Consider the following 15,487-nt stretch of genomic DNA (forward strand, 5'->3'; position numbering starts at 1 on the left):
ATAAATGAAGCAGGACTCGAACCTGGAACCTGTGACATGTTTGTGACACGTCACAATCAATCTGCCTTGTCACGATCAATTTAGAAATTAATCAATAACATTCATTAAATGTCAATTGAATTCATACATTAATGAACATAAATCTACATTTAATGAAAATATTAAATAAATGTACTTTAACATTATTTATTCTTTTACTTGATTTTTTTTTTTTTTTTTATTTGTCTTGATGAACTAAATATTGTTTGGATGAAAAAAATACGTTTCTTCTGTGTACTATTAGAATACGGAGCTATCTATACTTGGTTAGTTTAATAATAACTAAATAGAATGAGAATTTTAAATTTAATTGTATGTTTAGAAAACATTCCTGTTTTTTTTTTTGTATTCCTTAGCTTAGATATAACAAGAAATGATATAGAAAGAAAAAATCTATATAAATATATAGTTTTGTAATTTGTATGTATGTTGATGGAAACATTCTGCAACAAGCGCGATGTTCCGTTCCGTTCTCACCGCTAAGAAATCAAGCGAAACCGGGCCGCGTACAAATAAAAAACAACTTTATACAGAGCAAATAAATACTAAATTTGTATGTACAACAAATTGAAAAGCAGAATAGCAAAAACTTCAATACAACCAACCAAATAGTATTAATTCAGCCGGTCATTGAACCATAGACATTTTGGACATAGAGAACCGTTAGAAGGCATTTATTCTAAGTATATAATCAAATATCTTATTTAGTTATGTTTAACACGTATATACTAAACAATTTTCAGCAAAATAATTCAAATAAATTTCCAATAGGAAAAATATATTGATTTTTTTTTTATATTTTACTTTTGCATGTATCATAATTAGGTAAATGATGGTGAAATGAACTGTTCATGGCGACCTCATGAGGAAGCCATAACAAACTGGTCTTAACATTAAATATAGTTTTAAAGTAGGTCGGATTTAATGTCACGGACAGTTTAATTAGCGGGCAGAACCGGGTGACGGAGATAGTTGTTTAATAAAATTGTGACTAAAATTTTGGGCGATCCTCGAACATTTCCGAAGTGTTCCGAATGTGTAGTTGGTAAGTTCCATGGTGTATTCCGCTGGTCAGATCGCGTGACGCCCATTGTACGACTAGTTACAACTCCTCACTTCCCACGACTGTTTCACACATCAAAACAATCCATACAGATATTATCTAAGGTGAAATCTTTGATAAAATATATATGTTATTCGGACGAAAAGTTTTATATACAAAATTATATACACATACAATATTTGACATAGTATAGTTTATAGCTTCATAATATCGAAATCTATAACATCTAACGACCCCTGATTTATGGATGATTTTCCTCGAGAAATCAAACCTTGATTTTTTTAAATGAAAACTATGAATGGCTTTTCCAGATTGTTAGATGCTTTGCGGTGATATCATCTGTTATTGTAAACGGTACGCTATTGTAAATAAAATTATATATTTCCTGCAAATACAAACGAAATTCATATCTATGATACATGAATATTTTAATAAACGTTTAAACATTCGTGAAGAATTAATGTTTATATGTAGCTCTAACCATAGATAATAGGACAACAGTTTCGATATGTCATAAAGGTGCGACCAGAGACAATTATAGTACATTTTTTATACAATATATAACATTGAGGTAAAACTTTTCCGCGTCCGCTTGCATGCGACCCAGATCTTAAGCCGACCGATCAACAATTTGACGTGCCTTGCTGAATTATGTCATACAGTTTCGATGTCCGCAACGAACTGCACTCACGGCACAGATTATATCACTGGCAACACTCAATCATTCAAACAGGATTCGAAACACTATATTTAATACTGGCATACAATTTTCAACGCAATCATTTGGTCGAGAATTAAAAAATAATAAAAATAATAATAAATTATTGTGCGTAGGATCCCTTCGCACAGAAGAAGTGAAACTTCGTGCATAATGTTTGAATGAAAACGGGAAGGGGTAGAAATTGTTTGTAAAGGGATCTTTAGTGTTTTTTTAAACTTTATGAAAATTACTGACAAGTCGTAATTGATTGCCCGCATGCTTTCGAGCGCCACACAGTCCCTTTCGCTCTGTCTCTTTATCCCCCCCCCCCCCTCCAGTTAAACCTTTAACACAAACTTTTTAAATTTAGAATTAGAAGTTTCACTTCAAAAAGAAAAATGTTAAGTCTTAAAAAATTTTGTTTTCAAATACAAAGTCTTATTCAGTCTTAACAATACTCGTTTTCATTCTAAATTCAAATTCTAAATAATTTACAAAGTTTAACATTTGAATCCTAAGTGAATATAAGATAGAAAAAACGACGCTATTATTAAATATAATTTTACATTTTCTCAACAATCCAGTATGTAAACACGCATTCTTAGTTTCTTACGCGATTAGAAATGCATGCGTTCTATAATGTTGAATGCATTGTATGTGTACTCTGTACAATGTACACTTTTATGACTAAATCTTTGTCATTCATTAAAAAAAAATGTCAATCAATAATAACCTATTTTATTCTTCCATAAAACGGTTGTTAGGATGAATAAAAATACTTATATCCAAACATGTCCACAATTTCCAAACGAACAAAACTAATGTCATATTCCTCCTATATATAATAATAAGTAAATAAAATTATTATCTATAAAATGCTCATTTATCTGTATTAAGGGATTATTAGAAGCGGATATCGTAAATTAATCTGTTGTAAGTTAATTCTTTTTCAATTCAGGAAGGCTTGTTTCCAACACGCCGGCAATATCTAATTACAGACCGAGGGACACGGCGTCGGGACAAATTAGGTACACCTCGACAGAGCTCTGATCTCCTTTGCATATGCAATATTAATAACGCCTCCGCATATGCATATAGTGGCGTAAAGTTGCATAGACCTAGACAAATAAGATTTGTAATATAAACCCTCTTTTAATATAAATTTACATTTATAAAATGGAATTTATTTAATTTTAAATTTGGAATATTTGGTATCTCGTCCGCCCTATTTACCTTGTTTTTCAATGCAGGCAGATGTTCCCCGCGTGGGAGCCAACCGCTCGGATAAAATTACTATCCAATTGCTCGGGAAATTAAGACGGCTGTGTCTCTGTGTCAAGATCACTTATAGTGAACCTAACAACTCGGATTTAAATTGTATTAAAGAAACTTAATATAGAAGATAATTCTCATGAAACATATTACGCAAGCAGCTAAAAAATAGTTTAAGAAAAACCCCCAGTTTTGTAAATATGCCACGGGGATTCCCATAAGCGTTCCGTTCGTAGTAATCAAATAGTAATAATTAAGTTATTCCCTACTCAAGAATATTCTGATAATGCAGTTGTCATAGATTGTAATGATAATAAATTAAAACAATAATAAGCCTGTTAATAAAATGATTTAATTTCACTTATCGTATCCAACGAGTTGTTATATATCATTCTTAATTATTCGTTAATCATGTACATCATCGTTTCAACAAGTATTAATAAAAACGTTTGAACTTTTCGTAATTCGTTTTAACAAACAACTTGTACTAAGAGCTTGGATTCATTGCCTATTTTGTAATATCTTCCCCACCAATACCATTTGTTTAGGCTATAAAATTATACTTTTAATATTAGTACATATTTTCTTTATATTATGATACTGTGAAGATTTAAATTATATATAATGAAAAGACTATTGTGAATAAATTTTCACATATAAAAAAATAAATCCTGGTACTTATACATGTATATATTTGAGTTATTACGATGTTTTGTCTTAATTTTTTCGAGTCTAGTAAGCGTACGTTTGTTGTGTTATCGTTGGATTACCGGCTGACTCCAACGTTTATCTGGAGCGGGCAGTTTTATTGTCATTCATTATCAACAGATAACGACTCTGTCTTCGTTGAAAAGTAAAAACTGTTGCAATCGAAACGCCGTCGGATATGATTTAGATATAAGGAGGCTATCAAACATGTATATTCAATTTGCTGCGATAATATGTAATGATGAACTAGTTTTTGCATGCCATTTCGCCCGCGTGGATTTTATATATTATTGGAAAAAATATATGATTTTTTTTTTATTGAATTTGACAAACATACATGCACATCCAAGAATAAATATTACTGTGTTCAGTATACTAGTAAAACATAATCATATCTAAGAAATAAAACTAAGATTTTCAGTACCTACTACGCGCATTTTATTATTTTTAAAACCAAATTTTCCAGAGTATGGAGTATTAAAAAAAAAAAAATACGTAGTATATAAAATCTTAGTTCTATTTAAATTAGTGAGACAATTTAACTACACTGAATTCACAATAAGCAGATTGAAAAAGATTTGTCAAACACAATTCGGAATCTTATAAAGCTACCTATATTGAAACATGGATGTGTGTATGTTTGTTGCTCTTACACGCAAAAACTACTCGAAAGATTATGATGAAACTTTACAGTAATGTAGCTTAGACATCAGAATAGGACATAAAATATTATTTATTCCCGAATTCTGTGAAATTCTTGCGGGACCAAGGCATGACACTTGTAGTGTATAAAACGTCAGGAAACGCAGACAGTACATGTCGAATAACAAATCAAATATTTCAAAATTTTTTAAACAAAGTCGCAAAAAAAGCTATAGTAGATTTTAAGGTTATACAATCACGTACGTCAAAATCAAAACTTTATTTTTTGATATGGTTAAAAGGAAATCATTGAAATCGTTCGGCTTGTTAACAATGGCTCTCTCAATAGCAATTCATAATAACTTGTTTTACACCCAATTGTAATGGGAAATGGGAATCTTATACAACACTTAGCAACCGTATCACACATAATGAACGAAGTTTTAAATTAAATTATAATTACTATTTAATTTAAAAAAAAAAATTGCATCTGTTTAGCAATTCGTATTTAGTAGATTAACTACGAAAACCATTGAGAGCCGATTAACTATTATTAATCATAACACCATTAAATAAATTCTAAGTATATTGTTATAGCACTTAATTATATCGAATACACAATCGAACAGCTTTTTCTAAGTTAATTTGACGTAACAACTAACAAGTGAAACCTCACGTGAAGAATGAACGTTAAAATTCGTAATGATCGATTGATAAGTACAAAAAAATCTAATGTTAATTTCCTTTAATTTTAACTCATTTAAATTAGCATTGGATTTGCCTGTATTTAAATTATAGATATTTAGAAAAAACGTGCATGTTTTCCCTGTATGTTTTTTTATGCTATGGCTTCATTCGCACTGGAATCGTTGAATCTTTACGAAATACCAATTCGTTGGACGAAAAATCATGAGTACTGTGCGGAGAAAACACGAAAGGAGTTTTTATGATATATATTTTCAGTAAAGAAGTCTCTAGTTGTTCTGTGTATATGTATGGCTGTATGAATGTAAATAATTTGTAGTTAGCTGTCACTAAGACGCCGGATGTATTCAATGAGTGTTTGAAACGACAATTTACTATAACACCTACTTAATACTATCCGGCCGTCTGGAACCAATCTCGTGATAACGACACGTAGATTCACACAAAACATTGAAACGATAATATTTAAAGTATAAAACTATTAAAACTATGATTTGGTATAATCATCAATAATTATTATTTTAAAAATTACACCCATAATTAATTATGTAATTTTTTTTTAAGTAAATGTTAATTACGGTAAAAATTGAAAAAAAAAAACAAATATCAAAAAAGTATAAATTTTAATATAACATAAATATCAGCCACGTATGTGAGAAAAGAAACAATTGAATGGATTTTTCTGGTAATGACTCGGTTAGATGCAAGCATTAAGCAAATTACAATAAGCACGTGCTCAACAAAGGTTCAGAGACGAAACTGTTGCACAGATAACAAATATTATAGATAATAAGACAGACTAAAAAAAAATACATTCCAGACGATCTGTCAGTGACGTTGTCAAGGTGATTCCTGAGAATATGAACTAAACTTTATAGCAACACAATGTAAGCGGCATGTCCGTCGCTTGGTCCTTCCGTTAGTCCTAATTTCTTAGTCACTAGTCTCAACTCTTGACTCATAGTGATAGTGGCCTCAAAAGGCTTCGAGCGTGACGTCATCACGCCAAGAATTTGTGCCAAACTGATACCCTTTAGTCTATTGTTTGTTGCTGAATAAGTTTACGAAAAATATTTAGTTTTGCATTAAGTATTGATATTTCCAAATCACCATCATCTGAATGTCATTTTGTTCAATAAATTAAAAAGACATTTTAGAAAATTATGACTACACGCTTATGAAAACTTTAACTGAGAAATAAAATCGAATTAGATGAGCTGATAATTTTTTAAGTAGTAAATAATACATATATATATATATTATAATTTTTTAATAAGTATTTTTTAAGGATAAATTTACGTAAAGTCGGATACAAACTGACAAATGAAAATTTATAAGTAATGCAATTACATGATCAATTGCAACGTACATTAACTGATTACTATAAGGAAGCGTGTGTTATAAGACTACTAATTGCTGCATGATTTAAATTGCTCTTCCATCATAATACATACAACAACCTTACCTCATACAACATTCAGCGTGACAATTAATTCAAACGGATGTCCATTAAAACAAGATAATACATATAAACATACAAACAACACCTGCGTACGTTAAAATGTTTTTATTCACACCTATTAGTTGCAATATCAAATCCAACCTCTACGTCAAAGATTTCTAACATCTAATTACTAATGTTCAAGGATACTTGGCTGTAGATATTCGTAATAATATATTTATTATCTGATAACTCAAAGAAACCTGACATTCCCTACATAATTATCAATAGATAAGAATATGGAATGCTATGCCTTTATGGCTGGAACCCTGACACGGTGCAAACTGGTTCGCCTGCACTTCATCACCTACCTTCGCTATATAAAGTCACCTTTGTAACAATCTTCATATCAATGCAAATTATAACCGAGTTATAACTAAGTTGGGACGACTAAACTCAAAACATTAGAGATGTTGACACCGAGTTACGAGCGAATTATAATATGTGAATTTCTAAAAGTGTGAACGATTTTTATTATGTATTATTTTGAAATAAAAGAAAGTTTCAACTTCCGTTTAAATCACCTTGGAACGACAATATCGCGTTGAATGCAAGCATGATTTTTTATGGAGACGTAACGAATCGCAGTGCGAGCTGATAAGGAGCACGTGCTGTGGAAGGAAATTCGTTTGATATCTTATGTAACATTAAACTTCGATTAGTTGATGTTTATAAAACTATATGAAGACCAAATTAATATTATATTAACATAAACTTACTAAAATATATCCGTAGATTGAATATACATACGAAATCACCCAGCGCCGTTCATGTCGATCAATTTAGTTAACCGTCCTTGGGTTATGTCAATTCATCAGGAATTCAGACATGCAATAATCGTTATTATTCAATTAATTATTTTATAGTTAAAATGGATATTTCTTTTAATATAAATCTATTCTACATTTGTACTGAACCAATGGATCTGGAGCCGGCTTGATTATTTTATCGATCAGGCGCAAAACTAATTTTCATTACATACATAAACATATATACATACAATATTATATGTATTTATAACCAAATTTAAACGAATTAAGTAGATAATAAATATATATATATTTAATTGTAATTAAATTTTATCAACGTCCACTCGTCTAAGGTTTTCGAACGTAATATAAATTGCAAAACATCCACAAATACATATTACGAACAAATAAATAAAATAATTTAAACTCATCTGAGATTGAAAAAAATACGTGAATTTCTTATGAAATCGCCCGCATTCGATACTAAGTCGTTCGCGGACGTTATTTTCAAGTTAGTCATGCGAGTGAAGTCGCGTGTGAGAATATAACAAGCGATTAAACGTCTCGTAATAATTAAAGAGATATTAATCATACATCTTCGACGAGTAATTGCATGTTACGGCAAAGGTTACACTTGTAGACAGAGTCGCAGTTCCTCACAGTATGTACATAGAATTATACCAGGACACAATTTTTAAAGCCATCATGAGATAAAAAAAAATTCTTAATTCTATTCCTTATACACTCAGCCTAATGATTAAATAAAAAAAATATTACAATACCTTCATTTCGTATGAAATTATAGGTTTTATATAACAACGGACAAAATCGGACGTAGTCACGGGCTTGAGCTAGTTATACCGTTTTAAAAGTACCCGCTTGTTTCAATACTGTTATAGCGACTCACTGTTTCAAGTGCAGACGTCATTGGAAAGCTATCGCCTTGGTGTTTATATAATATTTTTGTACAAAAAGTCATTCGTTATCATGCGATAAATTTCATTCGCCCACGGTCCAATAATCCACTTAGTTCGCTGATAACGCATTATTACTTGCTTATATACAACAATATGGCTGACATTTAAATTATATGTAGCATATGCGAAATTAAAATGTACAAAAACACGACATTTAGATGTAAAACAATTCGAATTTTTGTTTATAACATAAAATTCTCGTGTAAGGATTATTAAAGTCAATTAGAAAGCAAATAAATTATATTATGCAAAGATAAATGAGGAGTGAGAATCGAACATGTGACTTTATTCATATAATGTCCCGGTCACTTTTATAATTATTCTATCGCGCCCCCTCTCACGTACCACGTTTGTTTTAACTGTCAAAGAAAAATTTGGCATCTATAAGTTTTACTTGTAAAATCGTAATTAAATCTTTATAGCTTTTGATGTGAGAACTTTTAATGGGATGTCACTTAATTATAATGTATAAATACATATAATACGTAGTTATTTAAGCGCATTGAAGTTAATAAAAATGTGAACAATTAATTCTCTTTTGATTTCATTTATTAGGTTTTTTAAATTGAACGAACCCTCTTAATATCTGTTGTCGTCCGTCTGTTAACCAATTGGAAGACGATAAAGAGCTCACTTTTTAAGAATAGAGTTTTTAAGTTTTTGAAATGATTTTATTTTTCTGAGACCAAATTCAACAGCTCAGGACAGTTATTGAACCCTGAGCCTGAAGAACCGGTCAAATCCTGTCCTAAGGGAAAGTTGAATCATAAAGAGGTACTGGTGAGTGTTTTGGTTGACCAGTTCTTGTATGTTACAGCTTCCCAAGATGTAATCAAACGATTACGGAGAATTATAAACAATTGTAAAGCCGAGGACAGAAAGTCGTAAAACAAGCAATAGTAGCCTCATTTTGGAAGACAATACTGGATTAATTCATATCAGATTCCTCATTGAAGGAGGTGCCGTTGGAATTGTCAGATAAACACCATATTTCATGGAGCTCGCTGCAACAAATTACCCATAATACAACAGAGTTCAGACAATTTCTTGCGAGTGAAAATAATAATAAATTGATAATAAAAACTAATTTTCCTTCCCATATATTATGTTAACATTACGTGTATAATATATGCACACCAACTAAATATAGAATGATAGGAACATTATCGGATAGTCATTGCTTAATAGTAGTCTATTTATTGATATTATTGTAGTTTGAAATTAAGGAAAATTTAACTTTCCTTATCAAAACAGTCATGATACAGTTTTAAATTTATTCACAATATTAACGTTAAAATATTATTTAAATTTTTTTATCATCATTTCGCAACGAATGTATCAGGACACTTAATGAGACAAAAACTACTAATTATGAAAAATGAAATCTTGATAAATTAGGAAAGAATTTTAATTGAATTTCATAGAATAGAGACCTTATTGCCCGGTGATAAAGTATATTTTAACATACTAACCGTATAGTTAAATTATTTCTGACATAAATCTCATTACAACAAAAATCAGTTAACTATTAAATCAGTTTATAGAAATAAAAGTAAAAAATTAAAAGTACATGGTCTTCACAAAATCAATTGATATCCGAAAAAAGATAGCTGTGAAAGTAGGTCGTTGACCATCGCGTTGGAAATCAAAACAGTTCCGATGTCCGTTTTAGGTTTTTTTGCTTAGTTTTTTATTAATCCGTAATTCTGAGGCAAAAGTTTCGTTACTCGGTACTAGGATCTGCCTAATAGGCTTTTAATACAGGCCCCAAGCCACTCGAACTCAACAAATTATCACCTTGAAATATTTGTTATAAAAACAACAGCGTTCTGTACATCCGAAACCATCTGTTTAAATAATTTGACGTAAATAATTTCGACCTTCAAATGTTAAAAACGTTTAACGGAGGTTTATCTGGGGTTATTTTCTACAGATTATAAATGCATCACCTCAATGACAGTTGCGTAATCACGAGATATAAATACAAATATGACACCCAATTACGTTGCACCAATTTGTTGAAATTAATATATTAATAATTTTATTGCAATTTAGAACATAAAGCTGTGACGTAAATATTATAATAGCATAACAATGTTTCTGCTTGCTTGTGTGCTTATCGTTTGAGCGATCTACTTTCAATGTACTTGGAGTAATAGAAAAAGTAGTATAATGTAAAAACTAGGTTCGGTTCTCATTTGGCTGGACCAATATATGATGAAGGTCATTTTAGTATGGTTGATTGTTAGAAATTTCTAAGTTCTGTTCAAAAAATTTTAATTTCATGTATTTCTTAGCCAACCATAGTAGAGCTGCCTTCGTAATGTAAATTAAAATTTCATCAGTGATTGTACCTGGAGTGTTGATAAATATTTTAAATTAAAAAAAAAATCTATATTGTTTATGACTAATGTAATTAACTGAAACAGGATACAATAAGGTCTTAAACTAATTATTTAATTTGAAAAATATATTAAATTACCGCAATCAAAAACTTTACGACCTCGTTTAGTTTCCCTTATTGTTGTTGGTTGTAATGTAATAGGTGTGTATATACCTTAACAATTAAGACAGCGATTGAAACAGTATATTAGCATGTCCAAAAAAAAATGCCACCAGACAAAGCTAATGAGGAATGACAATTGTTCCAGCGGACTCTCTAAATTCGTAGAGAATAACGCTATTTTGAACCTTATCGCTTATATAACAAGAGCTAGCGTATACTTCTAACTTCACGGTGTGTTTGAGTGCACTGAGAGGAATGCTAAAGACGATCCGCCTTTCACGAAGCCCCGGCTGAAGAGCCACGGACGGTTGCCGGTTGCACAACACGCTATACTATATTTTATATAAAAACAATATTATCACACACACTATATTGTATTCCAACATAATATATCACTATAATTTTCAGTTGTGTCAACACTGTTTTTATGTTTTCGAGATCTGTCCGTGACGTAACCCACATACGAGAACACCATGTTGTTCAAACTTCAGCAACACGCTGTATACTGTGATCTAATCAACTAGATGCTATATTGATATTAAACACAATAACTGAATAGAATCTTCTTTATTATTATAAATGAAGTTGTTTTTTTTTTATTTCCTTTTAGTACATAAACGACAAAACCTTCCATCGTGTGGAGGCCAGACTTGTCAGTGTCCAGAGAATGTATAAATTTATACTTTCCATTAATGTAACCTTAATTGACCGTAAAGAGAATTTTATTATGGAATTAATAAATAATTCACAAAGAAATATTATCATCGGTTCGATGAATTGAAGAGGATCTTGGATGACGCCGAGTCGCTGACGGATTGGCTTAAAGATTCCGGCTAAGTGTAAATTAATATTTGTTTGTTTAAACGATATATTGATTTTTATTTGCACAAGAAATAATTTTCATACGATCTATGGAGAAGGCCGGCTATTTTTCTTTCGCCTTCACATATAAAATTCAAGTTTTTTTTTTTAACAGTTAATTGGCGTCGGACAACAACCTTCGCTCAACCGAAACCCGTTATGCAAGTCAAATAATAATTATTTATTGTTTTATACATGCAATGTATACACAAATGAGATATCATCATAGTATTTTTATAGATATACTGTATTCTTATATATCATATGAAGTGAAAGAAGTCATTATGGCCACGATCTTCATATCCACAGCCTTAACGGTCACCAAGAAAGGAGATTGGATTACAAACAGGCGACTCCAGTTAGAATTGCCTTTCCTATGCAATTATCCTGACCCGTACTTCGGTAATAGGCTTCCAATTGCTTTTACGGATATTAATATACGTAATATAAGATCTAACGTCGTTTGTGACTCGCCCCCGGACTCAATCGTTATTTATTTAATAACTTTCCTCCATAACGATACTCCTTCGATGAAATGTCAAAACCGCGGAGTTAGCGGCAATTGTTTTTATAAAAAAATAATCAACAGTCCAAAATACACATCCTTATTATTTTATTCAGACTAATTTAAGTTGAAGCTAACATTTCGGTATGATAATGTAGTTAATAAAAATGGCCCCGGGCCTCTTAGTTCAACGTACCGGGTCGTCGCACTACGGTATACCGTACGCCGCTTCCATAAGAAATAGCATTAACTGGACGTATTCAAAACGCCGAACTTTTTAACTGAATGCTGTGAATGGAGTCGCTCTCCAATTCGGACGGGTTACCATATAATGACGTCACATAGAGGAAACAAGCAATCCACAGGTGCCGGCTTTGACATGCTCGAAAAGTTTAATTGAGCACAGATTCAAGTTGCCATTTTTTTTTCCACACAGAAAGTAGCGGCTTTCAAATGCAATGCCATTATACCAGATAATTAATACTCTTTATTGCTAACATACCTAATTAGTAAATGGGTTTTTATTTTTCCTCGCTAAATAATTAACATAATTTTATAAGCGTTACGTAATTTTATTTAATAAATAAACTCGAGTCCACTTGACGTCTTTATTTTCGTTTGTTTTAGCCAACGGAATGTAGTCTCCCCTATTTTCAAATCGTGCGAGTACTTCAACAGGTTGTTAAGACGGACAACCGGTTATTAGAATGTTTATGGGAAACTTGAATATTTATTACATTACATCTTTAAATAAAGTAAAAGATTTTTTCCTATTCTCATTCTCTGTTTAATATTATCAACACGCCATGAACTAATTTATCAATTTACACTGATAACGATAAAACGCTAATAGCCATTCATAGACTATCTATTAGGGACGTTATATGTATATGTATATGTATATTTATGCTGAATAAAACGAAATATTTAACTTCAAATGTTATCATTACAGATATGGTAACATTTTTTTACATGTACCATTCATATAACAGGAGATTTTGAAGTTTTTTATTTGTTAAACAGTTAAATCGAACAGCAATATGAAGGAATGCAATTACAAGTTGCAATACCAATACCGCAGTCGTGAGCCGATCGCCGATTATTTTCTTTACCAATGCAGGTACCTTGATTACAAAACAAGGTCGGTCGGCGCTGCAATTATTTATTGTTATCATTTTAACGGCATGCGATGTGATCTTATGACACTCGTTTTAACATCGATATAATGGTGATAATTTTGGCGGGGATTTGAATATTTTGTTGTTGATAACAATTTGAACTTACCGGGTCGATGTCCGCGTCCCAGACATCCTTCAGATCGTTGGAGATATCGAAGTAACTCTCCATGTCGGGGCCGGGTTCCTACGACGGCCTCCGACTTCCACTAAGAGAAACTCCTCGAACGACTCGCACAAAACACACCAAACTGTCACGCTTCCACAGACCACGGTCCTTTCCCCAGCGGTGCGAAACTCGGTATGTAAACCTGCACAACTTGCTGTCAATATGAAAATATATTTACGGTCACTGCGTATCACAATATTTAATTTTCACTATCGACGCCCATTTGTTTTCGCTGTGAATGATTCTCGTGAAATTTCACTTCACGCGAGGAATGTCGGGTGAGCGTTATATTTTCAATGTACACGCATCCGCGTCGGAGTACGACCGGCGAATGAAGGCGGCGTTGGTTGTCCCCCCTTTCGCCCCACCAACCTCTCATTCATAACATGATAGGGGGTAAAAACATGACCGTGGGTTAATACCGGGGTGTCCATACAACCACACGAACATAATACAACTCATTACAATAATAATACGGGTCCTCTTGTCATTAATAAAATGTGATTCGACCATATTACTTCCGATTCAATTATTTCTTTTAGAACTATTTCTATAAACATTATTGTCCGCAGCTATCAGAATTAGATAATGGTTTATTTTATCTTTTTATAAATATGAATTAGATATTTCGTGTTTCTTTCGAGAATTTTAAATATTATTGTCAGATTTATTAAATAAATATGACTCTTAATCATAAATAAAATTTTTAATTAATAAGTGTTAGAGGTCTACAAGGTAACATTTTTGTTTTGTGTGTTTTTTTTTAGTATTCGTTTAGGATAATAATTAATAATTAAATAAAAAGACATTTATTTATATTAGAGTAAAATAATTTTTACTTGTTTGACCTTGTTGTTGTATCTTTAAAAAAAGCTACGTCTCTGACTAGATGCCCAATTTAGTGACAATACTGCAGACGTATTAAATAAAGACATAAATAATTAAAGTGGGTGCTAAGTTGTCGTAAATATTAAATTGAAAGTAAAATAATTTACAAAAAAAAATTACTGACGGTACTTTGGAAGGTAAAGGAACTTATTATGAAAATGAGTAAACCAACCAATTTGAACAGTGAAACATGTCACAAATTAGTAATGAATAATCTAATATAATTGCTCAATTACCATGGGCATGTTCCATGTTTGAATTTTAATTTACAAATTACGCTATTTACCTATTGGTAAAATTTTCTTTACGCTTACGTATTTGTAATTGCTTTCATTAAATAGTAATGTTAATGATCACAATCTGTTTAAAAGATGTAGATAAAGTTGTCGTCATCTGTTAATTTTTATTTATACCTACTGATAATGTCAATTGTTTACGTTCAATATAAATTTTTGTATAGATAACAGTCAAAAGTCTGGAAAGTTCATTTTTTATTTAATAATTGCTTCAAAAATAATATTTCAAATGACATAAGTATTGATAAATCACGCCGTATTTTATTATACAAAATTAAATATTTTTTAGATAAATATGATTATTGTTTTAATTATAGTCATGTAATGCAACACGAGTTTTTACAAATATAAATAAAAAAACATATCAATAATTTTTTTAGAAGAAATAAAATGGATACATAACCATAGTGTTATTTAAAAGAGTTTTATCATGATATCAGTTTAGACATTAGGGTTATCTGTGGCTAATAATAAATATAAAAAGTTGACATTATTTGAATAGTTGTAATATTAATTTTCAGGTTATGTTATGAGTAGTGCTTTTATTTTATTTCCATTATTTGATGATAAATGTATGTAATTTGATATATGATATTTCAGGAATTTTCAAACATGTGACAGTTATACTCTTTATGATATTTTTGTATATAAATTAGTGGCCAATGTGCAATGTAATCCTCAAAGAGATAAATTTGCTTTATTTCTGTTTTCTATTTATTCAATTAAATTGA

General features: G+C 31.0%; 1 protein-coding gene across 1 annotated transcript in view; it reads right to left on the reverse strand.

Moving 5' to 3' along the window:
* The window catches only part of LOC116766205 (cyclic AMP response element-binding protein A), a 53,975-nt gene extending 40,058 nt beyond the window's left edge, over positions 1-13,917 (reverse strand). Inside the window, exon 1 of the mRNA XM_061522875.1 lies at positions 13,513-13,917. Coding sequence (XP_061378859.1) covers positions 13,513-13,575 — 63 coding nt within the window. The 5' untranslated portion in view covers positions 13,576-13,917. The remainder of the gene's footprint in view (positions 1-13,512) is intronic.
* Between the last annotated feature and the right edge of the window lie 1,570 nt (positions 13,918-15,487).

This window comes from Danaus plexippus, chromosome 15 (assembly GCF_018135715.1).
Source record: "Danaus plexippus chromosome 15, MEX_DaPlex, whole genome shotgun sequence".
Lineage (NCBI taxonomy): Eukaryota > Metazoa > Arthropoda > Insecta > Lepidoptera > Nymphalidae > Danaus > Danaus plexippus.